The 27729-nt window shown below is 39.3% G+C and overlaps 1 protein-coding gene across 1 annotated transcript; it reads left to right on the forward strand.

Annotated features, from left to right (window-relative positions):
* On the forward strand, nt 1–27502 carry si:ch73-181d5.4 (death-inducer obliterator 1). Its single transcript, XM_016255412.1, is given in 18 exon segments — nt 1–212; nt 1542–2245; nt 5182–5335; nt 11435–11635; nt 14639–14813; nt 16592–16955; nt 17729–17888; nt 17986–18054; nt 18130–18273; nt 19051–19189; nt 19328–19389; nt 19392–19518; nt 19657–20131; nt 20239–20380; nt 20499–20588; nt 20707–20902; nt 20987–21571; nt 23322–27502. Coding segments are annotated over 17 exon segments (7044 nt in total). The 5' UTR covers nt 1–212; the 3' UTR covers nt 26579–27502.
* The last annotated feature ends 227 nt before the right edge of the window (nt 27503–27729 follow it).

Genomic DNA, 27729 nt, shown 5'->3' on the forward strand with positions numbered 1-27729 from the left:
CAGCGGCGCTGTTCGTTTCCGGGGATGCAGCGCGTGGCGTCTTGCCGCCGTCTGCGTCACGCCCCTCTCACGGACAAAATGGTGGAAACACCGCGTTTGTTTTTATGTTTGAGTGCAGTAGACATTAATAATCATTAATACGTTTGCTAACGTATATCAGAGCGTGCATGTAAACGCAGACATTACGCTGTGTGGAGAGCCTGCGTTGAAGGGTGAGTTTTATTAGAAACCGTTGATATATACGAGAGTTCATACTAGTGTGTGTGAGCGAAGGGCTTTGCACTTGTTTATTCACACACTCTGTTGCGTGTTTCTTGTAAAAAAAACATTTTAAGTCTAATTATCCTTTTAAGGGTCTAAACTAAAGCTGTTTCGATCAGTTAATTTCTCCGTTTGACAGCAATTCACGATGCTGTGGTCTATTTGCACGAGATACATGAGAAGTCCCTCAGACACGCGACGCGCAATGTTCATGTCACAGCATGAGAAGAAATTTTAAGCTATTATGTCGTTGGAAGTACACAATTACAATCATTCATTTATCAGCTGATGTTTGTGATAAGCAAATGTTGAAAAATGATCTAATCATAGCAGACAGATCAGTAAATGTACTTTGGTTCACCAAGTTCGTTGTGTCTCTCACCCGTTCTAAAATATTTGCTGAATTCTTTTATGCCTTCTGTTGTCAGGAGCAATGTAATGCTTAAGTGTCTTTTCGTTACGTTACAGGGATTCAACATGTTGGTTTATTCTGTTTTTGTGGCCACACACACACACATACTTGAACTGCCGCTCAAATACAAAAAATATATTGATAAAATAATAGCAAAATATTTTTTATCAGATCCCTCTATCTATTTAGCATATTTTGTTGAAATGTAGCCTACTGCTTTAAATGCCGTTAGGCAACATTTGTAAATCTAAAATAATGCTTGTTATATTAATGTATTTGTTTGTCAGTAGTTCTTGTTTTTTTGTTGCTACTACTATTTGTTTCTTTAAAAAAAAACATGAATCTTGCCATGAAAATGGCCATGTGGCAATACAAATAAATACATTAACAAATATAATATATTGATACAAGTTATCCGTTAGAGTGTGACTCAAGTCTGTCCATATAAGTGTGTGTGTGTGTGTGTGTGTGTGTGTGTGTGTCTGTCATGCTACAGATAAAGCCACAATAAGACCACAGAGCTAAATTGTCAATCCAGCTTGATGGATGATGGTGTGATGAACATAAGCATTCTTGTGCACTCTGACCAATGAGAGGACAGGTTTACTCGCATGTGACTTGCCTAAACACATTTTGCTATGAGTTGAACGTTGCCTTGTGAAAGCAAACGATCTGCAGGTCCAGAAGCACCCATTTTGATTAGAGTCTGGAACAGAAGCTGTTAGATCATTTCATAATTTTGACAATAAGTGATGATGATGATGCAGTTTGTAATTTAATTACACAGATGTTCATCCCTCTAGTTGTTGTTGAATAGGTCATGTGCAGTGGAAGTTAACAGTGAGGATAATGTTGTGCTTCATCTCAGATGGATGAGGAAGGCTCCAGCTCTGCGGCGATGACCAGGTCCTGGGGCTTCCGCCGGAGCACCCTCGCCAGGCGAGAGTTCATGCAAGCTGTGGGCTCTGTGGACAGCAGCCTTCCGGTCCAGCGCCGCAGGGGTCGGGGCCGGGGCAGAGGGGCTGACGAGAGTGGCCGGACTCCTGTGGCCTCTAAACGGGGTCGAGGATGCGCGCCTGTGCACACTCCCGCAGGTGATCTCAGCAGTGAGAATGAAGCTCGGGAAACAGTGCCATGTGAGGAGCGCCTCAGTGAAGGAGTCCCGTCGGATCGAGCTGAAGACAGCGACGATCTCAATCTGCAAGAGATTCGGAAGCGGGCTGTGGCTCGAAAGCTGCAAGAGCTCAAGCATGATGATGATGCTGCTGCGAAAGGCACAGAAGATATCGACGTAGGGCTGAGCTTACTGATGGAACGGGAAGAGATAGTGTCAGAAGACACGGATATCACATCAGGAGGAGGAAAGGTGTGCTCCTCCACAGCCACAGGGGCAGGTGGGACTTCTGTCGCTGCCGCAGGAGCTCGGGAAGCCACTGCAGGTGGAAGAGCAGAGGAAGACCATGAGCTTGCAGAGGAAGAACAGGAGGAATTCTCTGAAAATAGCAAGGAAGACACTGAAAGGATGAATCCGGATGCTGTCTGCTGCACATGTCAACAAGGACACAGTAACAGGTGAGCATTATGGGCCTGCTATTTTGCAATAGGTGTAGTCTATGGTGTGATTCGTGCAACATGAAAGTAGTATAGTGTTAGGAATAGTCAGTGTTAAGAATTATGGGACTGCTGAATGATGAGCTTGACCAATCAGAATGAAGTATTCCAGAAAGCTGTGAGAAGTAAACAGGATAAAGATGAACATTCCTCCAAAAAACAAAAAAAAAAACTGTCATCATACACTCACCCTCATGTAGTTGTGGAGTACTGAAGTGTTTTTGTGGAAGAGGTGTGTCATCAACTGCTTCTTGAAAGTTGTGATGTCTGACATAATCAGGTGAAGTTTAGCACCTTCATCTAAAGCTTAACTCACGTGAATACCGAAACGGAGTATATTTAAATACAGTCCAGTACAAGTATCAGCATCAAACATGTTACTTTTGGGAATTTAGAACAAGATTTATGTAATGATTTTTATCATACACTGTTCAGAGTTCAGTCAAAATTAGAGCCCGACCGATATGGGTTTTTGGGGGCCGATACCGATATTAGGGAGTTTAAAAAAAGGCATTCTGTGTGTATATTATAGTACAATATCAGTCAAAAATTTGGACACTTTCCCATTCGTGTGTCCAAACATTTAACTGGTACAATATATAGAATACAGTATATACATAAACAGAATATATATATATACATAAACAAATTTTTTGCAATGATCACTCAAATGTGGTGATTGCATAAATTAAATAGCTAAAGTGTGCTTTTTACTGTTTTGTCTTGCTTTTCAAAAAAAAAAAATCAATTACAAAACAACAAATTAAAAAATATTTAACACTGAACTTTTTAAACTTTCTACCAGACACTATACCAACAAAGCACAATTTAAAATTAAATAAGTGAAACTTAAAATTAATAAGTTAGTAAAGTAATAATTTTTGGCCATCTTGAATCAGGCATGTGTTTTTTTTTTTTTACTGTTTACTGTACAATTAAAAGCAGCCTTGCTGAGAAGAGACTTCTTTTAAAACAGAAAATATTACAGATCCTAATTTGAACACTGTGTGAATGTTATAATAAATTTATTAAAACAGAGCTGTTGTAATGATTATTATCATTATTTTTGTCTTACTTTTTATTTTATTTTACAGAACAACAGTAAAATTACAATACTAACATTTATGAATGTTGATAGAGTTCTTGCTTTTTCTCAACTTTTATTTTGGCGAAGACCTCAATGCTTATTTTTTGTTGACAGCAGATTTATAAATGAGTCTCATTATGAATACATTGTACGTATCGCATTGTCACATGCCTTGTAAAAATTCATAAAAATGTGACTGAGCAACGGATGACTGTATCAGCGCTTTGGACTTTGAACCCTGGTTAACAAGCAGATCTGCTGCGAGCTCGTGCAGCGCTGTCAGAATACATGCAATGCGTGCGTGCATTAGAAAACATAACGTTCTGCAGTTTATTTACTAATTGTTTAAGGCCATTTCGCGATTTCAATCATCATACAGTAAACCAGCAACAATCACCCCTTCCTTTTCTCATTGAAGACATGCGATGCAGTCCTAAACAGCTGTCGGTGCTTGTAGTGATTTTTGCGTCTTTCTCCAACAGTTTCAATGCTTCCACACTGCTGACTTGTGTGCTGCATTATAAAGAGTGCGCGCCTCTCACTCTGCGCTGGTTGCTATTTGATTGCGTCATATCATTGTTCGTTACAATTTATTCTGTCTTTTCACTTATTCGGTTCGGTTGCCGAACATTCGGTGCATCCCTAAATATAAATTCACGTCTCGCACACTTTAATGCCCTTTGAATGTAACGTGTACGTTCCCTTGGAACTGGAATCATGGCGGAATTTCATGTGAAGTCCACTTCGCAGGGCACTTACGATCGAAAAAGACCATGCGTGAATGCTGCCTGAACAAGAGACCTCCTTACTGAAGGGAAAGTGTTGACTGGTGTCACTATCTCACGAACGCGCCGGCGGATCTCCACCAAATTCAGGGGATCCCTTCAGCTCCAGGAGCCCTCTCGAACGCCACCCTCCGCGCGTCGGTAGCCCCCCGGGATCGCTAGATCGGTCGGCGCCGGACCGCAAATTTAATCACCCGTAACTCCCGAACCCCAGGGGCTATCCATGTGGGGGTGGTCTCATTCGAAAGAGGGCCTCGAGACCTAAACTCGATTCGCGTTCGCGAGGGTTCCCTGAGCTGAAAAAATCCCCCGAATTTGGGGCGGATTTGCAGCGCCGTTACGGAGATATGGCCGTTCAAAGTTTCAATGCTTTTCCATAGACTTAAGCTTTAAAGCGTTTTATCCAGGTCACCAGTAGCAAACAATTGAGCACGCTCTGCTGGACAAACTAAGTAATTACACCATTTCAAGCATTTTATCTGCGTTATATGTTCTGTAAAAAAAAAGTTAATATCGGCGGCATATTCGCCGATACCGATATATCGGCGACAGGCTCATATCGGCTGATAATATCGGCAAAACAATATATCGGTCGGGCTCTAGTCAAAATACAATCTCTGCTTCCAGCGTTTTCCAGCGCTCATGTGGTAACAAGGTGAACATGTGAGACGTGGTTATGCTGTTACTGGTGATGCTATTGTGTCAGGTTTCTAATGCCGAATTTTCACTTATACTTACCTTGTTGTAACCCGCATTATTATTTTAGATGAGCTAGTGCTAGTAGGCTTGTCTATTGCTTTATCAAAATGTTGTTAGTTTCTGTGATGAGCTAGGAGAGAAGATTCATTGTGGATTACAGTTTTGTTGTGTTTCTTACTCCGTATCTTATTTGATTTTGGAGTGAGTTTTTTTTTTGAATATATGATATTAAATCTGTTATCTTTATTCATCAAGCTTCTTTATGAATTGATTGAAATGTGGTCAGATTTTTCAGCCCCTACCAAACTGACGGCTCCATCTGTTAGGTTGATGTGCTGTGACTGTGTCGGCGTCGCAGAGACTTGCGCTCATCTCCTGCAGAGAAACAGAGAATATGCTTGTCCCTCATGCTCTGATGACTGGGACTCCACGAGATCCAACGGCCCCAGCGAAAAACATGAAATCGACTCAACTTGCGTGGTAATTTTCTTTTTTTTTTGATTATCTGCTTTTGAGTTATTAGGTATATTGTAATATGAACAGTGTGTGTTCTCCAGGGGGGTATTCCAGAAAGCAAGGTTAACTTACCATCTGCTAAACCCTGAACTCTAGGTTGATTAACCCAAACCTTGCTTACTCGAGGTATGCTGGTTCCAGGAGCAAGTTCATTCAACTCAGAGTATGTTCCTGGTTAAAACACAAGACGGTCGCAACAGAGCCGCTATGGAAACGGATGCTAAGAAACAGCGCGCCATGCTGCTGCTTTCTTCTGTTCAAAGGCTGTTTGCATACTTGGTTCATATCGCCACCTAATTGGTGGTTGTGCAATCATTTTCCGTTTAATCTTTAATCCTTGAGAATAAGAATTATGTTGTTTGTTTGATGCTAATTGTATAGTAAGTCATATCAGATATGCATTTTTGTTATAGAAAATATTATATAAATATTGATATTATCGAAAATGCCGACCCATGATGTGTGAGATGATAATATAAAATAAAATAAATATATAATATAATTTTTTAAAAAGTTACCTTGTTATAATAGTGTTTTATAATGTAGACTGATAACTATTATATATGCCACTAAAATTAGGGGTGCTCCGATTGATCAGCTACCGATCATTATCTGCCGATAATCACGTTGGGACACTGCAGTGATAGGTTTGGCACGACATGCAGCGGCACCATCTCAGTCTCTCCGGCGCGGGTGAAATCATTATAATGCTGAAGGTGAGGATAATTCACCTTCATATTTCTTCATTAAATAACTTCTAAAGTATTTCGAAAACCTTGTGTGAGACGTAATTTCACAAACAGCGTGAGTGAATCACCGCGCGCACTCTCTTTCTCTCTGAAAATACGCAAATGGCTTCAAATCACCACACATCGCGTCTGTCTATAAGCGAGCTGCACAGTTGACACAGGAATTGTCACTTGCACAATCGAGGCAGTGTCACATCATCACTAAAGTTTATTCAAGTAAAGTAAAGTTTTTGCATTACTTTTTAATTCTTGCCAGTGTTTAACCATTCAGTGCTCGCACGCTCTCCTGTAGATCGTGCGCTCATGCACACTTGCGGCGCACACACATAATGCCAGGTTCACATTACTCTGTTTGCAGTGCCTGGTATGTGGTGTGTATTTTTTCCGCGCTCATGTTAACAGATTAAAGCATTCACACTGCACACGGCAGTGCGTTCAGGAGCGGTCTTTTTTTTTTCCACCAAGTCTATTTTTGTTTTTTTGCACAATTTTGCACATTGTTTGCAGTACATATGAAAACGAAAATGTAGCAATTGCCTGGTATGTGGTGTGTATTTTTTCCGCGCTCATGTTAACAGATTAAAGCATTCACACTGCACACGGCAGTGCGTTCAGGAGCGGTCTTTTTTTTTTCCACCAAGTCTATTTTTGTTTTTTTGCACAATTTTGCACATTGTTTGCAGTACATATGAAAACGAAAATGTAGCAATTGCACCATAAATGCTTATAATTAAAGTATGCTGTCTTTCACAGTCAACACATATGGCTTGTTGGCTAGGTTTAAAGGAAAAGAGCACTTTTAGATAAACAAGGCAATAATAGATGCACTCGTGGAGGTAGGAAAACAAAGTTCTTTATGAACCGATAAATTTTGCTTGTAATAAAAGATTTCAGTGCAAAAGGAAAGGCAGTAGAGCTGACTATTTCTGTAAATGGTAAGTTTGTGATAACGTAAGAAAAACTTAAATGTTTTGCCACTTGCTTGAGCAACTTAATATATAAATCTAGAATTAAATGCAAAAGTAAAAAGCATTGAATGATGTGTTGCTTATATTTATTGTTTTTAAACATGTCTGTGAAAGATTGTATTACTGTACTGTGTAAAAAAATAATTGCAATGCTGAAAAGCATTTTCAGTGACAATGTTTGGATTTGAAATCAAAATGTTGGAATAAATGTTGTGCTTGTGGTAAACAGCCACGGATCAGTAGCGGACTCCTGTGTGAAAGCTGCTTCCCCTCTCACAGGAGACACCTAAGAGGGGAATTTCCCCCATTTTCAAAAATGAAATGCAGGCCCTGAATAAATGTCTAAAAATCCTGATTGAAGTATCACTATAAATAGTTATAAATTATAAAAAGTCTTTAAAGTGATCGGTATCGGCAGATACTGCTTTCTGCGATCGGTGATCGGCCTCAAAAATCATGATTGGAGCACCCCTAACTAAAATAAATATAGTAACCATATTAGAATAATATATTACCTTATATATTAGTACATAACTATATTCTTGTAATATATAATGTTGTCACGCCCACTGGAGTCTGGTCAGTAGGTCACGCATGCGCTGATACCTCTGAAGTGAACTAACCCTGAAACAGAAGCTACTCGCTATTCGCTACATAAGGCCTTTGTTCACCCCCCCCCCGGGCCGTGTGAGACACTTTTTTTTTTATTTTTATGGATGGGCGTTTTATTTCACTTCTTTTGGACTGAAGCACTGCAACATCCGCTGACTGCAATTATAGAGTTTGGAATAGCCAGGAAAATTTTAAATATAATTAAAGAAGAATCATATACATCACAAGAATCATAGTCATATACACCAAGGATGCCTCAGGGGTGAGTAAAACACAGCCTGATTTTCATTTTTGGGTGAACTAACCCTTTTAAGATCTCATTTAGCCGTGTGAGACACTTTTTTTTTTATTTTTATGGATGGGCGATTTTTAAGTTCAAGTTCTTTTGGACTGAAGCAATGCAACACCCGATGAGTGGCATTAAACAGCTTGAAAGATCAAAGACAGTTTTTAATATAACTCCGACTGGATTCGTCTGAAAGAAGAAATTAATATACACCTAGGATGCCTCGGGGGTGAGTAAAATGCAGCCTAATTTAAATTTTTGGGTGAACTAACCCTATAAACATGCCAGAGTATGTCACATGACCTGCTTTCTGGAACACCCCCAGACCCTGATGAGGCAAACCACTAGAATGTTAGCCGCTTCTACAGGAGCCTGTACTGTTCTCCATCAATAATGTTTATGAAGAAGTGCGTTTCTAATAAGTCGAAGTTGAATTCGTTATCAAGTAGGGTTGTGACGATAGTATTGTTTGTTGCTGATGCCTTTGACGATAGCAAGACGATTATTATTGTTGTTATTATTATCAGTCAAAAATAAACTTGGCGCCTATCTGTAGTGATGGGACGTTTCAGAAACATGCAAAAGGAAAGGCAGTAGAGCTGACTATTTCTGTAATGGTAAGTTTGTGATAACGTAAGAAAAACTGTTAAATGTTTTGCCACTTGCTTGAGCAAAATATGAAGTGGCATGCCTTGTTTAAACAAAAGCATTGACTGTAGTGACTGTGCCGGAGCCGTAGCCCACCGCAGATGTGTGCAGTGTAAATAAGGGGATTATTCATCACTCAGTATACATGGCTTTACTGGGTTATAACAGGAGTGTTTTTTTAAAGAGCATATACTCATGCTAGACTGAGTCAGAGATGATGGTCTTTGGTAATTTTCTGTAGCTGCTTTTTGAATAACTGAGGAAATATAAGCAAAATAGTTAGTAACTTACAATGTTTCTATAAAATTGTTAAATACAAATTCAGTTATATTCAAAATATTAGGCTGCTTTTAGCCTTATGCTGGAGTTGGTTCACTTTCCGGCAGTGAAACGAAGAAAATAATTAAATTAGCACGATAATATTGTGTATAGGCGATCTCACAAGCTGACAAGTTGAAAACAAAAAACATGTTTTAAAGTTTTTCATTGTGACGACAATAGGGGTGTGCGATATTGACAATTATGTCTCGATATTTTATGGGATTTTATCGATGACGATAAATAGACGATATTTTGCTGAGTGTATTATTGTGCTGGTGGTACCTTAAGGACTGCCGAAGACAGCTGACTGTTTTTAATATTCTTCATATTCTGTGTGGTGGTCAGTTCATACTGATAGAAATTAATCTTTCCAATAAGTTTAAACAGATTTTTGCATTTTATGGGCATTTTTACCTTTATAAAGCCATTTTTTCTAAAAGTGTCCATTATCTTTTGATTCAAATTCTTACATTAATCAGGGAATTAGAATAATAAGACATTTGGGCTGTTACCAAGCAAATTAAATCAACACAGAAGCTGCATCTGAAGTGGCATTTAGATGTATTTACACACATGGATTTTGTTTAATGCAAGACATGAATACTTTTAACCTGCAATTACAAATGCATAAATAATGTTTTGATATATTAAACATAAAACGTTGAATACTGATATTTGAAAAGATTTAAAACATGAAAAAAAGAAAAGAAGGAAAAAGATGAAATTTGAAATGAAAACCGCCAGCAGGTGGCAGCAAATCACTGTTAATAAGTGAGTCATTGCGATTGAACCGAATCATTTAAACGGTTGATTCATTCAAGAACGAAACACCGTCATGTTGCTCAGAGACACAAAACAGTGCTGTGGCTGTATTCGGGATGATTTTGTTGGCGAAATAGAGCAAAAACAAGCAATATGGTGTCTAAAACGTAAGTCTCTTAATTAACTTATTGTTTATTGAATTCAATGTCATATTTGTAATCATGGTAATTTTTGGAGAAAAACAGCACTCTTCGTGTGAAATTGAATAACTATGAAGTGGTATAAATATATAAATTTTCTGCCATCATGTCTTGAATTTGTGATCATTCTAAATGCATTTTAATAGACTGAATCATGCAGTGAAAGTAAACAATGCGCACACGCACTAGTCTAGACTTCACGTAATAGCGTGTGCTCTGTAGGGATGTTTTGAATGGTTTTTGCAAAATACTCAATGTCAAATTGCACATCGTTAAAACAACAATTACGATATTATCGCAGACGATATACCCCTAGTGGACAAATTAAATGACCTTACATGAAGCATACAGGCATGATACAATACTACTCTGTACTAGGGCTGTGCGATATTGAAGAAAAATGCGATACCTTGTTAAAAAATACGATATTCGATGTATCGCATATTGCTTAAAGTGTGTCAAATCAATTTCAATTATATTTTAAAATATTTAAAAATGAAAATTATATAACCAATTTGTTTCACATTCTTTCTTGGAAAAGAAAATCACTACAACTTCTGAAAGTGATCAGCGGTGTTTTAGCATTACATAAAAAGTAATGTCACAAATCAGAAAATGTCATTTTAACATCAGTGTGAACATACAAAAAAAAAAAATGTATGACACTAATTTTATATCATTGTAACTTTGCTTTCCATACACTTTAAGTACTTCATATACCACAGCAAAAACTATAGTCTGAGAAAGTTCAAACATGATTAAAGGCAAGTGAACAGCAAGTAAAGAAAAAGAAAAAAAAGAAAAATACAATTTACAAGCATAGATAAAATAAACAGTAGTATTCAGGTACAGAAATGTAATAATTAAGTGTAAAATAACACTGCATAGTGTTCACTGTATGAATTAAATTTAGAATAATCTTTTTGTTGTTTGATTAACATTGGTTACATATTCAGCAGCACGTATTTATAGGCTCCTGTCCCTTTAAAACCGGATCCAGTATAATGATACGCATCCGATTTCTTTTTCAGCTGTTTACATTCATTTAAAACATAACCGACTGCGTTTACGAGAATGATTGTCGAGACGGGTACTATTGACATAATTCTGTGTGTATGTGTCTGTTCAAACATTGAGATGCGAAAGACGAATCAACTCGGTGTTCGCGCGCCATCTGAAACGCGTCTCTCTCTCTCTCTGTGTGTGCGCATCTGTCTCTTCATCGCTCAAGTTGGTAACTTAAAAAATCCTGCCAAATGAAAGCTGTGTGGATTTATTTATATATGGACAAAAACAGGACCATTTTATAGTACATAAGACAACAATCTGTATGATTTATTTGAAAACTACACTGTGGACATCTACAAGATAAATCATGATATAAAATCGCCAGATCGCCGCCCCTACTCCTTCTAGTGTTTTTATGCAATTGTCACCAAACTTGGTCAACACGCATAAGACCGTTGCGCACAAATTTTCTTGCTATTACTTTATCTAATCTGTGTCTTGGGTCTCAGGTGGAGATTGAGCAGCCAGTGGAGGAGGAAGTTAAGGCAGAGGAGAAGGCGGCATTACCTAAATGCATTGGTCCAGGCTGCAGTAATGACTCTCTGCCTGAGTCAGTGTACTGCGGTCATCAGTGTATTGTGCGGCATGCAGCAGCGGCCATGAAGTCTCTCTCTGAACCCAAAATTGAGCCTGCTGACCCACCTCTCAAGGTAAATATTATTTTAGTTTCTTTCATTGTAGCTCCGATCTGTGGTAGAAATCATAACACGGGTATTTGCATTGTCAGGAAAAGGAAGGGAAATCACTATCATGATTCGGAACACAAAAGACATTTTGAAGAATTTGTTTTTAGAAGTTTAGAATTAGAGTTTTAAATTGTGCCCATATCCTGCTGACCAACAATTTTAAATTAGATTATCCTGTCAGAAGACATCAGTTTACAGGGCTCCAGACCCCGCCTAAAACGGTTGCCATTGCAATCAAAAATATTCATTTTTAGTGATATTTTTGCTAAGATCGCCACTGGTAACTATATAAATGGACATGATATGATTTAAACATTTTTTTCCTGCTTGTTTTGCGATCACATTTTTTATGTTGACGTAATAAACTGAAACGATGCGCATCAGAGTTTTAGTGGAAAAATAGTCCTAATTTCTGCCGAAGACCAGCGTTGACGGCACACCTGCTAAAAGCAGCTCCAGTTGTGCAGCATGAGAGGGAACGAACATGACAGAGATGTGTGAATGAACACCGGAGTAAGTGCAGAAACGCTGTGTCTATTTCATAAAAAAACTACAACAGGTAAAGCTGTCAGCTGTGTGGACATGAACAGCATCAACAGTTCTCGTTTATAATCGATGCTAATATGGATTCTCATTATCAAGACCTTTAGTCTATATGCTGTTCTTTTAATGCATGAACTTCATATTATTTGTAGTGCTCTTGCCATCCAGTAATTGCAATAGGCTTTGTGCTCTGTTACCTTTTCATAAATAAAGTATCAACTTTAAAATTCTGCCGAATTCATAACGAAATTCAAACAATAAATACCATATTGGCCCTCCTTAATGTGGCGTGAGTGATCCCATCAGTGCCTCAGTTCAAGAAGCATGTGAACTCATTAGAGCTTTCTCTTTACTACTATAGTACGAAATAAACATGAATGCACACCAAAAGGTATATTACAAGATACAGTGCAACTTACTGAAATGTCTCATGTACTCACTTATTCAGTGTTTCAAACTGCGGAAAAATGCGGTAAAGCTTGTAAACAATGTTATGCAATAATACAATTACCTCAGAATAACCATTCAGCGTCCATGAGCTCATCAGTCAGCTAAAAAAATAACTATAAAGAGGAGCATTTTGCTAAATATATGCACTATATTGCATATTCATATTTTTAGTTAACCTGTTCTCTACATAAGAAAGAATGCAAGGCGCTAAGGATAAAATCCAACTCCTATATAACTGCATGTTACTAATGAAGAAACACAGACTGGATGTTTGCATGACATATGACAACATTTATAGGCTGCATTGAGGAGGAGTCCAAACTACACTCAGTCGCCAAGTGATGCTGACATACTTATGGTCCATGATATTGGCACAGATTTTGTGTAATAAACAATTCTTTGTGACTGTACAGTTCAAAAGGCTTTTATTTCCCACTTTAAGTGAGCCTTAGTTCTCAGGACATTTATAAGATTAAAAATGCTACATTTGTGAAAGGAGGGAAGACATAAACACAATACAGTATGACTGAAATGTTAAAGTGAAAAAAAAAAAAAAAGCATGTTTATTCTGTTGTTCCTCTTTTTTTTTGTATGTGTGTGTGCCTGCAGGAACTGGTTTGATCTGTTATCCAAAACTGTGAGAAGAGTTTTGTCTGATACCCGAAATCAATGAACAAAAGTATATTTTATCTGATACCCAAAACTTTAATAAAAAAAAAAAAGTATTTTATCAACCTGAGAGGTTGACACAGGAAGCTGGAATTATCAGGAAATATTATATCTAATGTATTTGCCTGTTCTTCCGATATTGTTGGTAATTTAATTTCTTTCTTAAGTTGCTTAATTCCAACCAAAAAAAAAACAAAAAAACATTATTTATATTTTGCTCCAACACTTAATTTTACAGAAAGACGAGAGGGTTTTAAGAAATAAACCTGTAAGAATGGTTAGCATCAACTTGAAAGAGCAAATAAAAAAAAAAGAAAAGAAAGGAAAGGAAGAGAAGTGAAATGGAGAAACACTGCAAAATCCAGCTTGTAAACTCAGCGGTTGTGCGACTGGTTACGCATCTGACCAGATTACTCTGATTACGCGGATTACGCGGATTACTCTGGTTACTCGGATTACGCGGATTACTATGGTTACTCTGATTACGCGGATTACTCTGATTACGCGGATTACTCATATTACGCGGATTACTCTGATTGCTCCTGCGTAATCGGAGTAAATCGGAGTAATCGGAGTAATCTGAAGTGTGACAGTCATCAGCGAGAGAACAGTTGATGAGCGTCACTTTAAAACATGTCGTACATTTAAATGGAAAAAATAAACAACATGAAAAAAATCTGTTTAGGTTGTGGAATCACATCACATTTCGGATCAATGCTGGTTACGCATCTGACCAGATTACTCTGATTACGCAGATTACACTGATTACGCGGATTACTCTGGTTACTCGGATTACGCGGATTACTATGGTTACTCGGATTACGCGGATTACTCTGATTACGCGGATTACTCTGATTACGCGGATTACTCTGATTACGCGGATTACTCATATTACGCGGATTACTCTGATTGCTCCTGCGACTGGTTACGCATCTGACCAGATTACTCTGATTACGCGGATTACGCGGATTACTCTGGTTACTCGGATTACGCGGATTACTATGGTTACTCTGATTACGCGGATTACTCTGATTACGCGGATTACTCATATTACGCGGATTACTCTGATTGCTCCTGCGTAATCGGAGTAAATCGGAGTAATCGGAGTAATCTGAAGTGTGACAGTCATCAGCGAGAGAACAGTTGATGAGCGTCACTTTAAAACATGTCGTACATTTAAATGGAAAAAATAAACAACATGAAAAAAATCTGTTTAGGTTGTGGAATCACATCACATTTCGGATCAATTCAGTGTTTGTTACTGTAGCTGTGTACTCAGTTCACTCTTATGCTTTCACATTTCAGAGCGAGAAACGATCATTTCTTGCAAAGCTTTTCAAGGTGAAGATCAGTAAGCTGCCGGCACAGGAAGAACGTGTGAGCAAGCAAGAACTGGATGAAGAGTCACTGTGCTCCGCTACAGTCATTGAGTCTGTACAATCAACCACGCCATCCAGTCCTGCTCCAGAGTACAAACCCAGTATGTATCATGTAACTCTCCTCACAGACACATCTCTCTCTGTGAGCGCGTTTACACGCATGGTAATGTTAACTGAGAAAATATATTGCACTCCTTGACTCTTTCTTGACCCAAGAAATGATAAAGATGTGTTATCATGTAAATGTGTCTCTCTCTTGCACACACACGCTCACACGCCTCCGCTCAATGGTTTGGTTCAATGAAATGTTGAATTAGGTTTATTTAGACAACTAGAGTGCATTTACACAGCCCGTTAAATCAGGCACAGAGTCGGCATCAAATGTTTTTACAGCAAAAACTGATACTGATTTAAACAGAAGCATGAATAAAATTAGCACTCAAAAGTGAAACTCTAAGCAACGTGACAGATACTTCCACCTCCTTTTCACCATTTTGAAACCGCATTGTGCAAGCTTTGGATAAATTATTGGCTGGTGTGGATGCAAATATAGTTATCATTATAGTTATTAGTTGTCGTTATCGTTCTTGGTGTTAATGAGCCTTTATTCACAGAAATGAAAAAAGAAACAAAACATGACCAGTGCATTTGTACAGGTCAATCAGCCAAAACGTATGATTCATCTTACTGCAAAGTGTGGTACATTCACAATCCTGTGCAGCACAACATCATTAAATGCAAAAATAAACTTGGACCACAGATTATACTGGTTTTAAACCCTTGTTGGACTCAAGCAAGATGAAGACATTGAATTCGAGCTGCAAATACTGTAACTCATTTTTATTGCCAACACTGCCAAAACATTAAACTTCAGTATACTAAAATATCAGTTTGTTACTGATAATTACGGTGTGTGCAAACAAGTGAAAATAACAATGTACTGTATATTAAATGGACCTTCATTCATAAAACTTTTACATCATAAATACATGAGTAAATTGAGTAATTTGCACATACTTGTGTATGTTAAGTGTGTTAATAAATTTCAATCTTTCATAAAAATGGTGTATGTACACGCACTTTCAGAATTGGCATAATCCCACCCATGAACCATCTCATGTGATCAAGAATGACTGTTATGTTGAATAAAGGTTATTCAGATGTGTAACAGCCAATTAATCTACATAGAGGTTTCAGTCATTTTCACAGTCCATAGTAAAGATGTGAATCTGAAAGATGTGATTTAATTAAGTAAATCTACACTCTACCGGTTTGGTTCATTGTCTGTGAATCGAGCTGTTCTGAGACGCTGATATCATGAGCTGCATTTTTAATTTAAATTAATAAATTAAGACATATATTACTACTGTAATTTTGCAGAGAATTAAAAAAAATTTTTTTTTTTACAGTATTAGAACGTTTCTTATATTTAATATTTGTTTTATTTCACAATAATCTCAATATTGTAATCAATGATCACAAATTTATGACAATTATGAACACCCCAAATTTTTCCCAAATCTTGAAGATCTAAAAGGATTTCACATACACACAAAAAAAACTTAAAAGAATTAGCAGTGTAAAAATATATTTTCTGTATAGTCGCACTCCCCAACAAAACCACCCTATTCAGTCTAGAAGGCTTCTTTCTTAATACATCAAGCTGTTCATAAAGTAATCTGGTGAAAATGTTTTTGTCATATTGCAGAAAAACTAAATATGTCCATGTTAGTTTTCTTCAGTGTTGTGCAGCCCCAGTGCTTTCACATTAGCACTTTTGGGTTCGTTTGGATGATGTGAGCGCTGCATGTGAATTCCTGGTTTTTCTATATTCTTCTGGTGTTTTATATCTTTATATCCTTCTCTTTGTTTCTTTCAGCCGTTAAAGAGAAAGATGAAGTTGAGTGCAGTATCAGCACACCACAGAGCCAACCTTCAGATTTGACTCCAGACGTTTCCTCTTCTGAAAAAACTCCTGCAGCCCCACTAATTAAGAAGTCCACTCCAGGAAGAGCAAAGAAAACCATGCCAGGCTCTCCACGACTGGAGCTTCTTAAAGGGGCTCTCAGTAAAAGCCCTTTGTCTATCCCTAAAAAGCCCTGTGAATCCAAGGCACCCGTTGAGTCCAGCAAAGTGGTTCTCTGCGGCCCCTGGGCAGAGGAGCCCGCTGTGGCCCCTCACGCCAGTCCTCTCCTGATGAGACAAAGCATTCGCCGCTCGCTGAGTACACTTCTCTGCAGAAGGTCAGAGAAAGCTACCTCGTCTCTAGTCATGTCTTCATTCAAACACTTCATTTTCAAAACCAAATCCTGTTAGAAATGTTAATTGGTGATCAAGCACCAATGGTGCAAAGGCAGGGATACAATGTGTCGTCCTCATCGTCATCGGTCCATCAAATCATACATAGAGTAGTTATAAAAATCCTGAACCTTTAATCAACAGTTAAAAGTTTCACTTCTGATTCCAGAGCCAATGCCAAATTGATTGTCAAACTCCAAGAGCGTTCATTAGGTCTTCAAGAAACCTCTCTCAGATCATCATGGATGGATCATGTTGCCAAAAAGTCATAAAAAGTTTTCTGAAATACCAAAGCATTCTTCTATAAAGCTGCCAAAAAATAAAATTGAACACACAGGTCAGGTTGTATCTTGACGGCAATTTTGTGAATGAATCAAAGCAGGTTTAGTAGCTATAGCTAGTAATACAAAGTTTCAGACATTTAGAAAAGTGCAAGCTAGAGCAGGGAGGTATAAAGGAATAGAGAAAATTATGTATTTATTAGAAATAACACAATCTCTGGAATGCTTTGGCATAGCTTAGTGTGTCATAGTATGACAATATTATAATATCAATATGTTGGCAGTGTCACATATTGGTCAAGTTAAAATCAGTTTTATTGCATTATAATTAATTATGGTTTTATAGACCACTTTGCCTAAAATCATTCTATATTCAGTCCATATTTTACCATTTGTGGTAACAGCTGTATTTATAATCCTGTCATTTTCTTCATCAGGTTCAGTCAGAGTGATGATTTGAAGATTTCTGAGAGTGAAATTGAAAAGATGGCTGTGGACATGGAGAAAGAGATGTTCAACATGTGTTACACAACAGATGAGGAGTATAAGAATAAATACCAGTATCTTGTCCTCACCTTGAAAGATCCCCAAAACAAGGTTATTTTGTCAGTTTACTGTATACACAGTTTTTCAATTTAAATGTTTTTGTAATGTGTGGAGTCATGAATTTATTCTGATGGTTTATTGTTTTCAGGAACTGTGTCATCAGGTTTTGAAAGGAAACATGCCTTCAGTGAAGCTCATTCAGTTGAGTCAGCAGGAGGTAAAGTACTGTGATGTCACAAACTCATGTTAAGTAAATGTTTAGCATTTCAGTTCTTGTCTGGTTTTTTGACAGGAATCTGCTGCTGATCCGCTGTGGCAGATCTCAAAGAAGAAGGAATCGTCCCTTTTTTCTGAGGATGTGGAAGAACCAGCTGATCCTCCTGAGAAAGTGATGAGTGTAGACACCACAACGTCTCCGAGCGCAACCACTCCTTCAGTGAGCTGATGCTTATTTTTTTACATGTTTAAAGGAATCATAACCTTTATCATTCATCTGCTGCTCTCTAGCTGGATTTTAGACACCGAGCGTTAACAAGGACATTGCAGATCATCCACCACAGCAATCTTAGGGTGTGTTCACACTGGCAGGTTAGATTTGATTTGATTTGAATAAATGTGAATGCTGCCATCCAAACCTTGGAACACACCAAACAAGTGGGCCGAGACCCCTTGAAAAGCTGGGTCTCGGTCTACTTCCAGACAGATTCTGGTGCAGTTCGACTGAAATATGAATGCAGCTTGGACCAAAAACTTTCCCTTCTGGTCATGGAGCTGTGACGAGCAACATGAGCTGGTTATATGGCCTATTACAGTTTGGTGCAGTCTTCCTGCAGCACATATTCATTTGTGTGTGGAATTGAATTCCTGATGCTGTTAAAAATTTGAAATTATTATTATTTTTTTTTTAAATACCACCATATGTACATACAACAAGCACATTTAGCCCAGCACACAGCGTTGCTTTATTTAGTTCAATCACAAAATATAAAGGCAGTCCAGTCTTTGCTTTTGGTTTGGTATCTTTAGGTTCAATGTTAAAAATGACACCACGAACCAGGACTAAATGCATAATTTTCTATTTTGGTCAGGACCAAATGAACCAGAACACAGTGTGAAAACATCCTTATATTAGGGCTTTTTTTCCCTTCACTGGCTAGAGCACAGTGGCATTTCTGTTCTACTCTGAGCAATCAAGCATTTTGTCTATCCTTAGGAGGAAAAATCGTCTCTGAAGCTGCCTCAGGCGAAGGAAATAAGCTTAGGTGCTCCAGATGTGACCAGCTGTATGCTGAAAGACACTACAGCAGAACACAAGCGCCATCTCTTTGACCTTAATTGCAGGATATGTACAGGTATGACCTTCTGAAACAAACTTCACATGCACTGCTTGTTTACCTGGAAATGTAAGAAATTGTAAAAATCGTTATAAAGTTATGCAATTGTAATTTATTTACAGTATAATTTGTTACAAATGAATTTCTTACCTGCAGGCCAAGTATCCACTGATGATCCTGAAACCAAGAAACCCAAGATGACAATGACAAAAGAAAATCGTCTCTGAAGCTGCCTCAGGAGAAGGAAATAAGCTTAGGTGCTCCAGATGTGACCAGCTGTATGCTGAAAGACACTACAGCAGAACACAAGCGCCATCTCTTTGACCTTAATTGCAGGATATGTACAGGTATGACCTTCTGAAACAAACTTCACATGCACTGCTTGTTTACCTGGAAATGTAAGAAATTGTAAAAATCGTTATAAAGTTATGCAATTGTAATTTATTTACAGTATAATTTGTTACAAATGAATTTCTTACCTGCAGGCCAAGTATCCACTGATGATCCTGAAACCAAGAAACCCAAGATGACAATGACAAAAGATGAGACAGAAAAGGAGAAATCTTCAGGGGTTGTTCACGTGATCGATGAAGCGTTGTATCCACCAGCACTGGACTCTGATATATTCGAGTCCCCTGCTTCTCCCAGCGGGGAGGACCTAAACTCACAGATACCCTCAGCAGATTTCTCTCCTGTGTTGATACCTTCAGTTCCCACGGTGTCCATCTCAAGAAGAGACCCCCGTACAGCACAATACCGACAAGCTCCGCCATTGTCTGCTGTCTCAGAGTCTGCCTCAATCCCACAGCAGCATCCGCACCCTGTGAAGAACGCACCAGAATCTCTGAAAGAGACGCTTCCACCTCATGTGTCCGTACCTTTGCCTGCTCCTATGCCAAAATCAATCCTCATGAAACCTCCGCCAGCTTCTCTGGACACTTCATATGGCTCAATGACAAGGTGCATGCAGACAGTGTTTTGTATGTCATCTCAACCGTAAACCAATACATTTAATTGTTCAAACTTATACTAAACTTAATTCTAATGGTGTTTATCTCTCTTTCAAGGCTGGCAGATTGTGATAAAGGAACAAAACAGTTTTTATCCAAACAGAGCATTTTATGGAAAGGCTTTCTTAACATGCCAACTGTGGCCAAATTTGTCACAAAGGGATACTTGATTTCTGGCTCTCCTGACTTGCTAAAAGAGGTTAGTCTTTTAAGCTTAACTAATTGAAAGTTAAAGTTGTTTATTAATTATTTTCTCCAAATATGCTGTATATGAATGTGGTTAGTGGGTGTTAAATATGTGCATTTTCTCTGTTCAGGACTTACCAGACACTATACACATAGGAGGAAGGATATTACCTCAAACTGTGTGGGAATATGTTGATTTGATAAAGACATCAGAGGCAAAGGTAAAACAGTGACTTTGAATTTATTATTAATTATTCAGATATATGAATTATATTAAATGCACATTATACAGGTAAATGCCCTTAATAAAATCTATTTGCACTATTTCTTTGAATGCAGGAGCTGTCATTAATCCGGTTCCACCCATCATCTGAAGAGGAAGAGGTTGCATATGTCTCTCTGTTTTCATATTTCAACAGTCGTAGGAGATTCGGGGTTGTTTCTAATATTTGTAAACACATCAAAGATCTTTACCTCATTCCTCTGAGTACAAAGCAGTCCATCCCTGCGGTGCTTCTTCCCATAGAGGGACCAGGTATATCATGCACAGATTGCACTGATTGGTTCTGACATCAGACTATAATAATTTTAACCTGTTTTATGTTATGACTTCTCTTAGGGCTTGAACAGAATCACCCTAATCTCCTAATAGGGCTAGCAGTCTGTCAAAAGCCGAAGCGTCCCGAGGGATTACCACAAGATGTTGGTGAAAAGAATTCTAGGTCCTTGATGTGTTCAGATGGGAAGGGAACCAGCAACCCTACCTCACTAAATGATCCTGGACAACATAGCATAAAGGCTTGTGATGCTGACATCTTCCTTGACTCAAATCCTGCTGGATCCTTACCTTCAGTTGGGTTACCAGACCCATCATGCTCTGCCAGCTCTCTATGTGCCCCATCTTCTCTCCCTAGCGTGTCAAATCCCACCCCATCTGTCACTGTGGGCCCATCCAAAGACTCCACCAGTACCACCCCACTTCAGACCATCCTTAACACATTATTTGGGCAAAAGAAACAACCCTCAGATGTCACAGAGTGTAAGATAATCTCATTAACAGATACGGTTCAGATTTGTCAACAGACTTGCAAAGATGATGATGCAATGATATTGGGTGATGACAGGCCTTACGATCCTGAGGAGTATGATCCGGCATGCTCTAATGGGGCCATGGGTTCTTTCAGTCCAGTTTTGGAACCTAAAGGTCCATCTGCAGTGGCTGATGATGATGATGATAGACCATACGACCCTGAGGAAGAGTACAGTGCAGTTGGTGATACTGTCAGAAATAATACACCAAAAGCATCAGAGGCTAAACACATGGAAGAGACCTCTACATTTACCAGTGATATAGCTTATGATCCAGAGGACGAGACGATGTTTGAGGAGATGCAAAATTACCTCACAAGTTATGCTATACCTCACAAATCCACCTTCTGTGAAAATAACATGTCACATTACAAGGATAACACCTCAGTTACAACATTCTCTGAGCAGCAAAAAATCCTAGAAGAGCTGAATAGGCAGATAGAGGAACAGAAAAGACAGTTAGAAGAACAGACAGAAACTCTACGCCTACAGAAGGAAGCAATTGGTGTTTCCATGGCCCATTTCTCTGTTTCTAAAGCTCTGATGTCACCAACACACTTTGATAGGGATGAAGAGGAAAGCATAGAAAACATACCCTACTGTCAGATAATTCATCAGAATAGGGATCCACGGACCTGTCGAAACACAAGCCAGGATATGCCATTTGATGATACTGAATGTGAGGCTATAGATAAAGAAAGTACAGAGAAATTATTAAACACGGAGGAAGCCACGAATGTAGTCCTGAACAAATCTTTTACCACAAAGAAAGAGAAATTAGCTTCTGATAAAGCAATGCCCAAAGAAGTATCACCAGACACTAAAAGTGCACAACTAAAGAACACTAAATGCTCACACTCAGAGTACACCCACAAAAATCAAGACAGTAGAAGGTCCACACTGAGCACATATAGGTCATCGAGGAGGAAGTCATGGCACGAACACGGGTCACACCACCAAGACGGGGCGTCTTCAAGAGCATCGCGTACAGTTAGATCCTCAAAGGACGTCTCAGACAAACACCATCGAAGTAAACACTCTGCAAGGCATCTCTCTAGAGGATGTTACAGTGACGAAAAAGGAGTGACAACATCAAGGAAAAGGCATTATCACCATCACAGAGACTCATCTTCACCCCCACGGTATCGGATGAGGCGCCATTATTCCCCTGTCTCACACTCAAGCCGGAGAGACAAATCTTCACATGACGACAGTGACCAGTCACGCAAAACTGACCTGTCAGAGCATATCACTAAATCTTCACAACATGAATCTGGCCAGGTGCCAGACAGTGATGGCATTCAATCTGCGTACACATCAGGACAGAGTGTTAAAGTGGAGGGGGAGGCTGCTAATGGCAAAGACAAGCGTTTGGCAGAAGTTCAGAAAGGTGGTCCTCCAAATACAAAACATGAGGCTGATCGAAACCAGGGACTTCAGACGTTCCAAAATCCTGGGGAGGGTTCTTCACAGCCTCTGTTAAATAAGTCAATTGACAAAAATCTGCCACTTTCAGTACTGTCTGAAATGAAGAGAGAGAATTTGCCCCCGAACCAAACGGACTCTTCTAATCAAGGAGCACTACTGCCTACACGCTGTCTGGCCCAAGGCTGTCACTGTGGGCCCATCCAAAGACTCCACCAGTACCACCCCACTTCAGACCATCCTTAACACATTATTTGGGCAAAAGAAACAACCCTCAGAAGTCACAGAGTGTAAGATAAGCTCATTAACAGATACGGTTCAGATTTGTCAACAGACTTGCAAAGATGATGATGCAATGATATTGGGTGATGACAGGCCTTACGATCCTGAGGAGTATGATCCGGCATGCTCTAATGGGGCCATGGGTTCTTTCAGTCCAGTTTTGGAACCTAAAGGTCCATCTGCAGTGGCTGATGATGATGATGATGATAGACCATACGACCCTGAGGAAGAGTACAGTGCAGTTGGTGATACTGTCAGAAATAATACACCAAAAGCATCAGAGGCTAAACACATGGAAGAGACCTCTACATTTACCAGTGATATAGCTTATGATCCAGAGGACGAGACGATGTTTGAGGAGATGCAAAGTTACCTCACAAGTAATGCTATACCTCACAAATCCACCTTCTGTGAAAATAACATGTCACATTACAAGGATAACACCTCAGTTACAACATTCTCTGAGCAGCAAAAAATCCTAGAAGAGCTGAATAGGCAGATAGAGGAACAGAAAAGACAGTTAGAAGAACAGACAGAAACTCTACGCCTACAGAAGGAAGCAATTGGTGTTTCCATGGCCCATTTCTCTGTTTCTAAAGCTCTGATGTCACCAACACACTTTGATAGGGATGAAGAGGAAAGCATAGAAAACATACCCTACTGTCAGATAATTCATCAGAATAGGGATCCACGGACCTGTCGAAACACAAGCCAGGATATGCCATTTGATGATACTGAATGTGAGGCTATAGATAAAGAAAGTACAGAGAAATTATTAAACACGGAGGAAGCCACGAATGTAGTCCTGAACAAATCTTTTACCACAAAGAAAGAGAAATTAGCTTCTGATAAAGCAATGCCCAAAGAAGTATCACCAGACACTAAAAGTGCACAACTAAAGAACACTAAATGCTCACACTCAGAGTACACCCACAAAAATCAAGACAGTAGAAGGTCCACACTGAGCACATATAGGTCATCGAGGAGGAAGTCATGGCACGAACACGGGTCACACCACCAAGACGGGGCGTCTTCAAGAGCATCGCGTACAGTTAGATCCTCAAAGGACGTCTCAGACAAACACCATCGAAGTAAACACTCTGCAAGGCATCTCTCTAGAGGATGTTACAGTGACGAAAAAGGAGTGACAACATCAAGGAAAAGGCATTATCACCATCACAGAGACTCATCTTCACCCCCACGGTATCGGATGAGGCGCCATTATTCCCCTGTCTCACACTCAAGCCGGAGAGACAAATCTTCACATGACGACAGTGACCAGTCACGCAAAACTGACCTGTCAGAGCATATCACTAAATCTTCACAACATGAATCTGGCCAGGTGCCCGACAGTGATGGCATTCAATCTGCGTACGCATCAGGACAGAGTGTTAAAGTGGAGGGGGAGGCTGCTAATGGCAAAGACAAGCGTTTGGCAGAAGTTCAGAAAGGTGGTCCTCCAAATACAAAACATGAGGCTGATCGAAACCAGGGACTTCAGACGTTCCAAAATCCTGGGGAGGGTTCTTCACAGCCTCTGTTAAATAAGTCAATTGACAAAAATCTGCCACTTTCAGTACTGTCTGAAATGAAGAGAGAGAATTTGCCCCCGAACCAAACGGACTCTTCTAATCAAGGAGCACTACTGCCTACACGCTGTCTGGCCCAAGGTGCTACTGACTTGCCTTTACACAGAGATTCACCAGCATTACAGCCATCTGGGATTCAGACAGACGTTTTTCACCATGATACCCAGCCACCACATAACCAAACAGATCGTTTTTCTGAGTCTGGCCAAATTGATCAAAAGAGAAACATGTCATCGATGCAAAGGCCAAATTATTCACATAACGAGACAGACCAATTACATTCAGGAGATTACCCTCAAAGAGCTTTCCGTTTACAATATAGGAATTCATCACAATCTGACACAGATCAATTATATTCCAGAGAACTGCCTCAAAATAAAAGAGGAAAGTTTCTGCATGATGGAGACAACAACAAGCAACCTTATGTATCTCACAAACAGGAAGAATTCTCCACAGGCAAATGTGTTCACCAAAAACATCCAAACCACAGGCTCAGAAGGTTTCCAGTGGAACCGACCGATCAGGTTCATCAAAGTCAGCAACCCACGCCTGACCAGTTACATGAATGCAACTTTGAAGAACCTGAAACCGCTGGATTATGTCACAAAAAATACACATCTTATAAACAAGGGCAGAATTTTCATGAGGATGAATCTGTCCAGTTTCAGCAAAGAGAGTCACTATTAGGGCCTCCTCCAGTGCACAAGGGCAATTTCAGACCTCCTAATCCTAGAGAGCACTTTCACCCTTCCACCTTTGATAAGTGGAAGCCTTTGAGAGAGCATCCTTCTGTAATGAAACTGAGAAGTCCTGAATTTGCTCAGCCTAGGGATGGTAATTCTGGTAGTTCTACGAACTTTGGACCTAGGGGCCAATCCTCAGGGTTTGTGAGGTATGAAGGCCCGACTAAAGATCCTCAACCCAGTGGACCGTTTACAGAGGAGATGTTTGAGAGTCCGGGACCTGCTCGACCCATTGGATCAAAAGACCCATCTCCAAGACAGCGTTCTTTTAGGCGAGTTAGGGGTAGTCACAGGGGTTCGCGTCAGGTAATGCATGATAGAACCCATCTAATGAATTCATCTAAACAAATGAGCATTCCTAATGTTGAAGGGCCAACGGAGAGACAGACTGACACCAGAGACTTGCACACAACCCCAACCAGTAAATCTCATATGCCTCATCTTGCTAATCCAAGTGGTTATTCACAAGATATTTGTGAGCTACATAGCCCTGCCTGCCACCAAACATTTGCAGAGGATGCAGAAGACAGAATACGCACAGGTTTTTCAAGATGGGCTCAATCACACTCTCAGGACACAGCACATGGGCCAACGCATAGCCAGTTTGAAGGACAGCAGTATACTGAAATCAAGGGTCAACCAAGAGGGCTTCAAAGATTCAGAGGACGAAGAAGAGGCATTGTGGGCCCATTTTATGCCAGGGATCATAAAAATAATGCACAAGTAAGGGGACCTCGCTTTGATTCACCACAACCGTTTTTGGGCCAAAGAGAACCCTCTCTTGATTTACATAGACGGAGAAGACCTTCACCTCAAAACTGTGATGGTTTTGATGATCATAATGAAACCCATTCATCTGATTTTCCTGACCATTCCACTACCACCCCCACTCATTTTACAAAACCACAGCATCAGCATTTGGGGCAGCCACCTGCAAATTTGGAGTGCCGGCTCAGACAGACTAATATACGCCCTTTACGTCTATCAGGTCCACTACTCCCTACTCCTCCCGGAGGTCCGATTAGGCAGAACCTTTCCCTGGGACACGGACAAAACTCTCACAATGTCACAGGGACTACTTGACATAAGACAAGGTCATGTCGCAAAGGATGTTAATGGATGCTGTATTCATGAAGAGAAGCCAAGCATTAGTAACTGTTTTAAACATCTGCAAAGTGTTAATTCTAAAAGTGTAATTCAGGACAAACAAAGAGTTGAGTGTGAAAGTAAACCGGAAAAAAACAAGTGTTCAAGAGGAATACATGGTATATCTGAAGACTGTCTACACAACACAAGGAAAATATGATGAAGAGGAGATTGATTAGTTTCTTTTTTTTTTTGTAAATATAGAGGAAATGCAAGAGCACTTGGCTGCAGACTATATAGAAATGATAGGAACAGGTCTTGCAGTGTTTGGCTGAGTAGTCAAGATTTAAACCAACGGGTGCTGTAAAATCATAATTATAGATAGACTTCAGTTCAGTTTGCAGAATGTTCAGAATTAGAATGGATTGAATAAAGGAGCAAGACAACCCCTCTGAAAGTTTGAATTCTTATTTACCAGTTCAAGCATAAATAGACCTTGTTATATACCAGTACACTGTGTGTGTGTTCATTGTCTGTTCTGGAAAGCGAAGCAATGAATGTCAGTCAAGCAGTTTTTGATAAATCTGTTTAAATTTTCTTGAAAGGCTGAAGTTTTGAATTACTTCAAGTTGATTACTGAAAAATGTTTTGGTTTGTTTTGTGGAAGCAGGACATGGTCATGTTAACTACTGACAAGTTTGTAAACATTATTTTTCTCTTGCAATGACATAAACTTCTCTTGAGCTATAAATAGCAGTGTACATTTGTTCATAGATTTTTATGTAATTTTCTAAATGTATATTTGTAAGTAATTCAGAACTTCAAAAGATGGAATCTTTTGGAATGTCCACTGATTTCATTTATTAAACAACTGAACCACAAAACCTGACCACTGCACATGATTGTTTCTAATTGTGTCCCTTCGACCAAAATTAAAATTCTGATCATTTAATTACGTTTACGTGGTTCCAATACTGTTTTTCTTCTTCTGCAGAATACAAAATAATATATTTTGTAGAACACTGGGAATCAAGCAACAAGGTTGGAGTGTCTCTTTAAATATTACTGTTCAGGTTTTGCAGTCTCCACTCCAGTGATGAGCTGAATCAGGTGTGACTGATGACGGAAACATGCAAAATGCGCAGGGC

Source organism: Sinocyclocheilus grahami, unplaced genomic scaffold (assembly GCF_001515645.1).
Source record: "Sinocyclocheilus grahami isolate Dianchi unplaced genomic scaffold, SAMN03320097.WGS_v1.1 scaffold1335.1, whole genome shotgun sequence".
Lineage (NCBI taxonomy): Eukaryota > Metazoa > Chordata > Actinopteri > Cypriniformes > Cyprinidae > Sinocyclocheilus > Sinocyclocheilus grahami.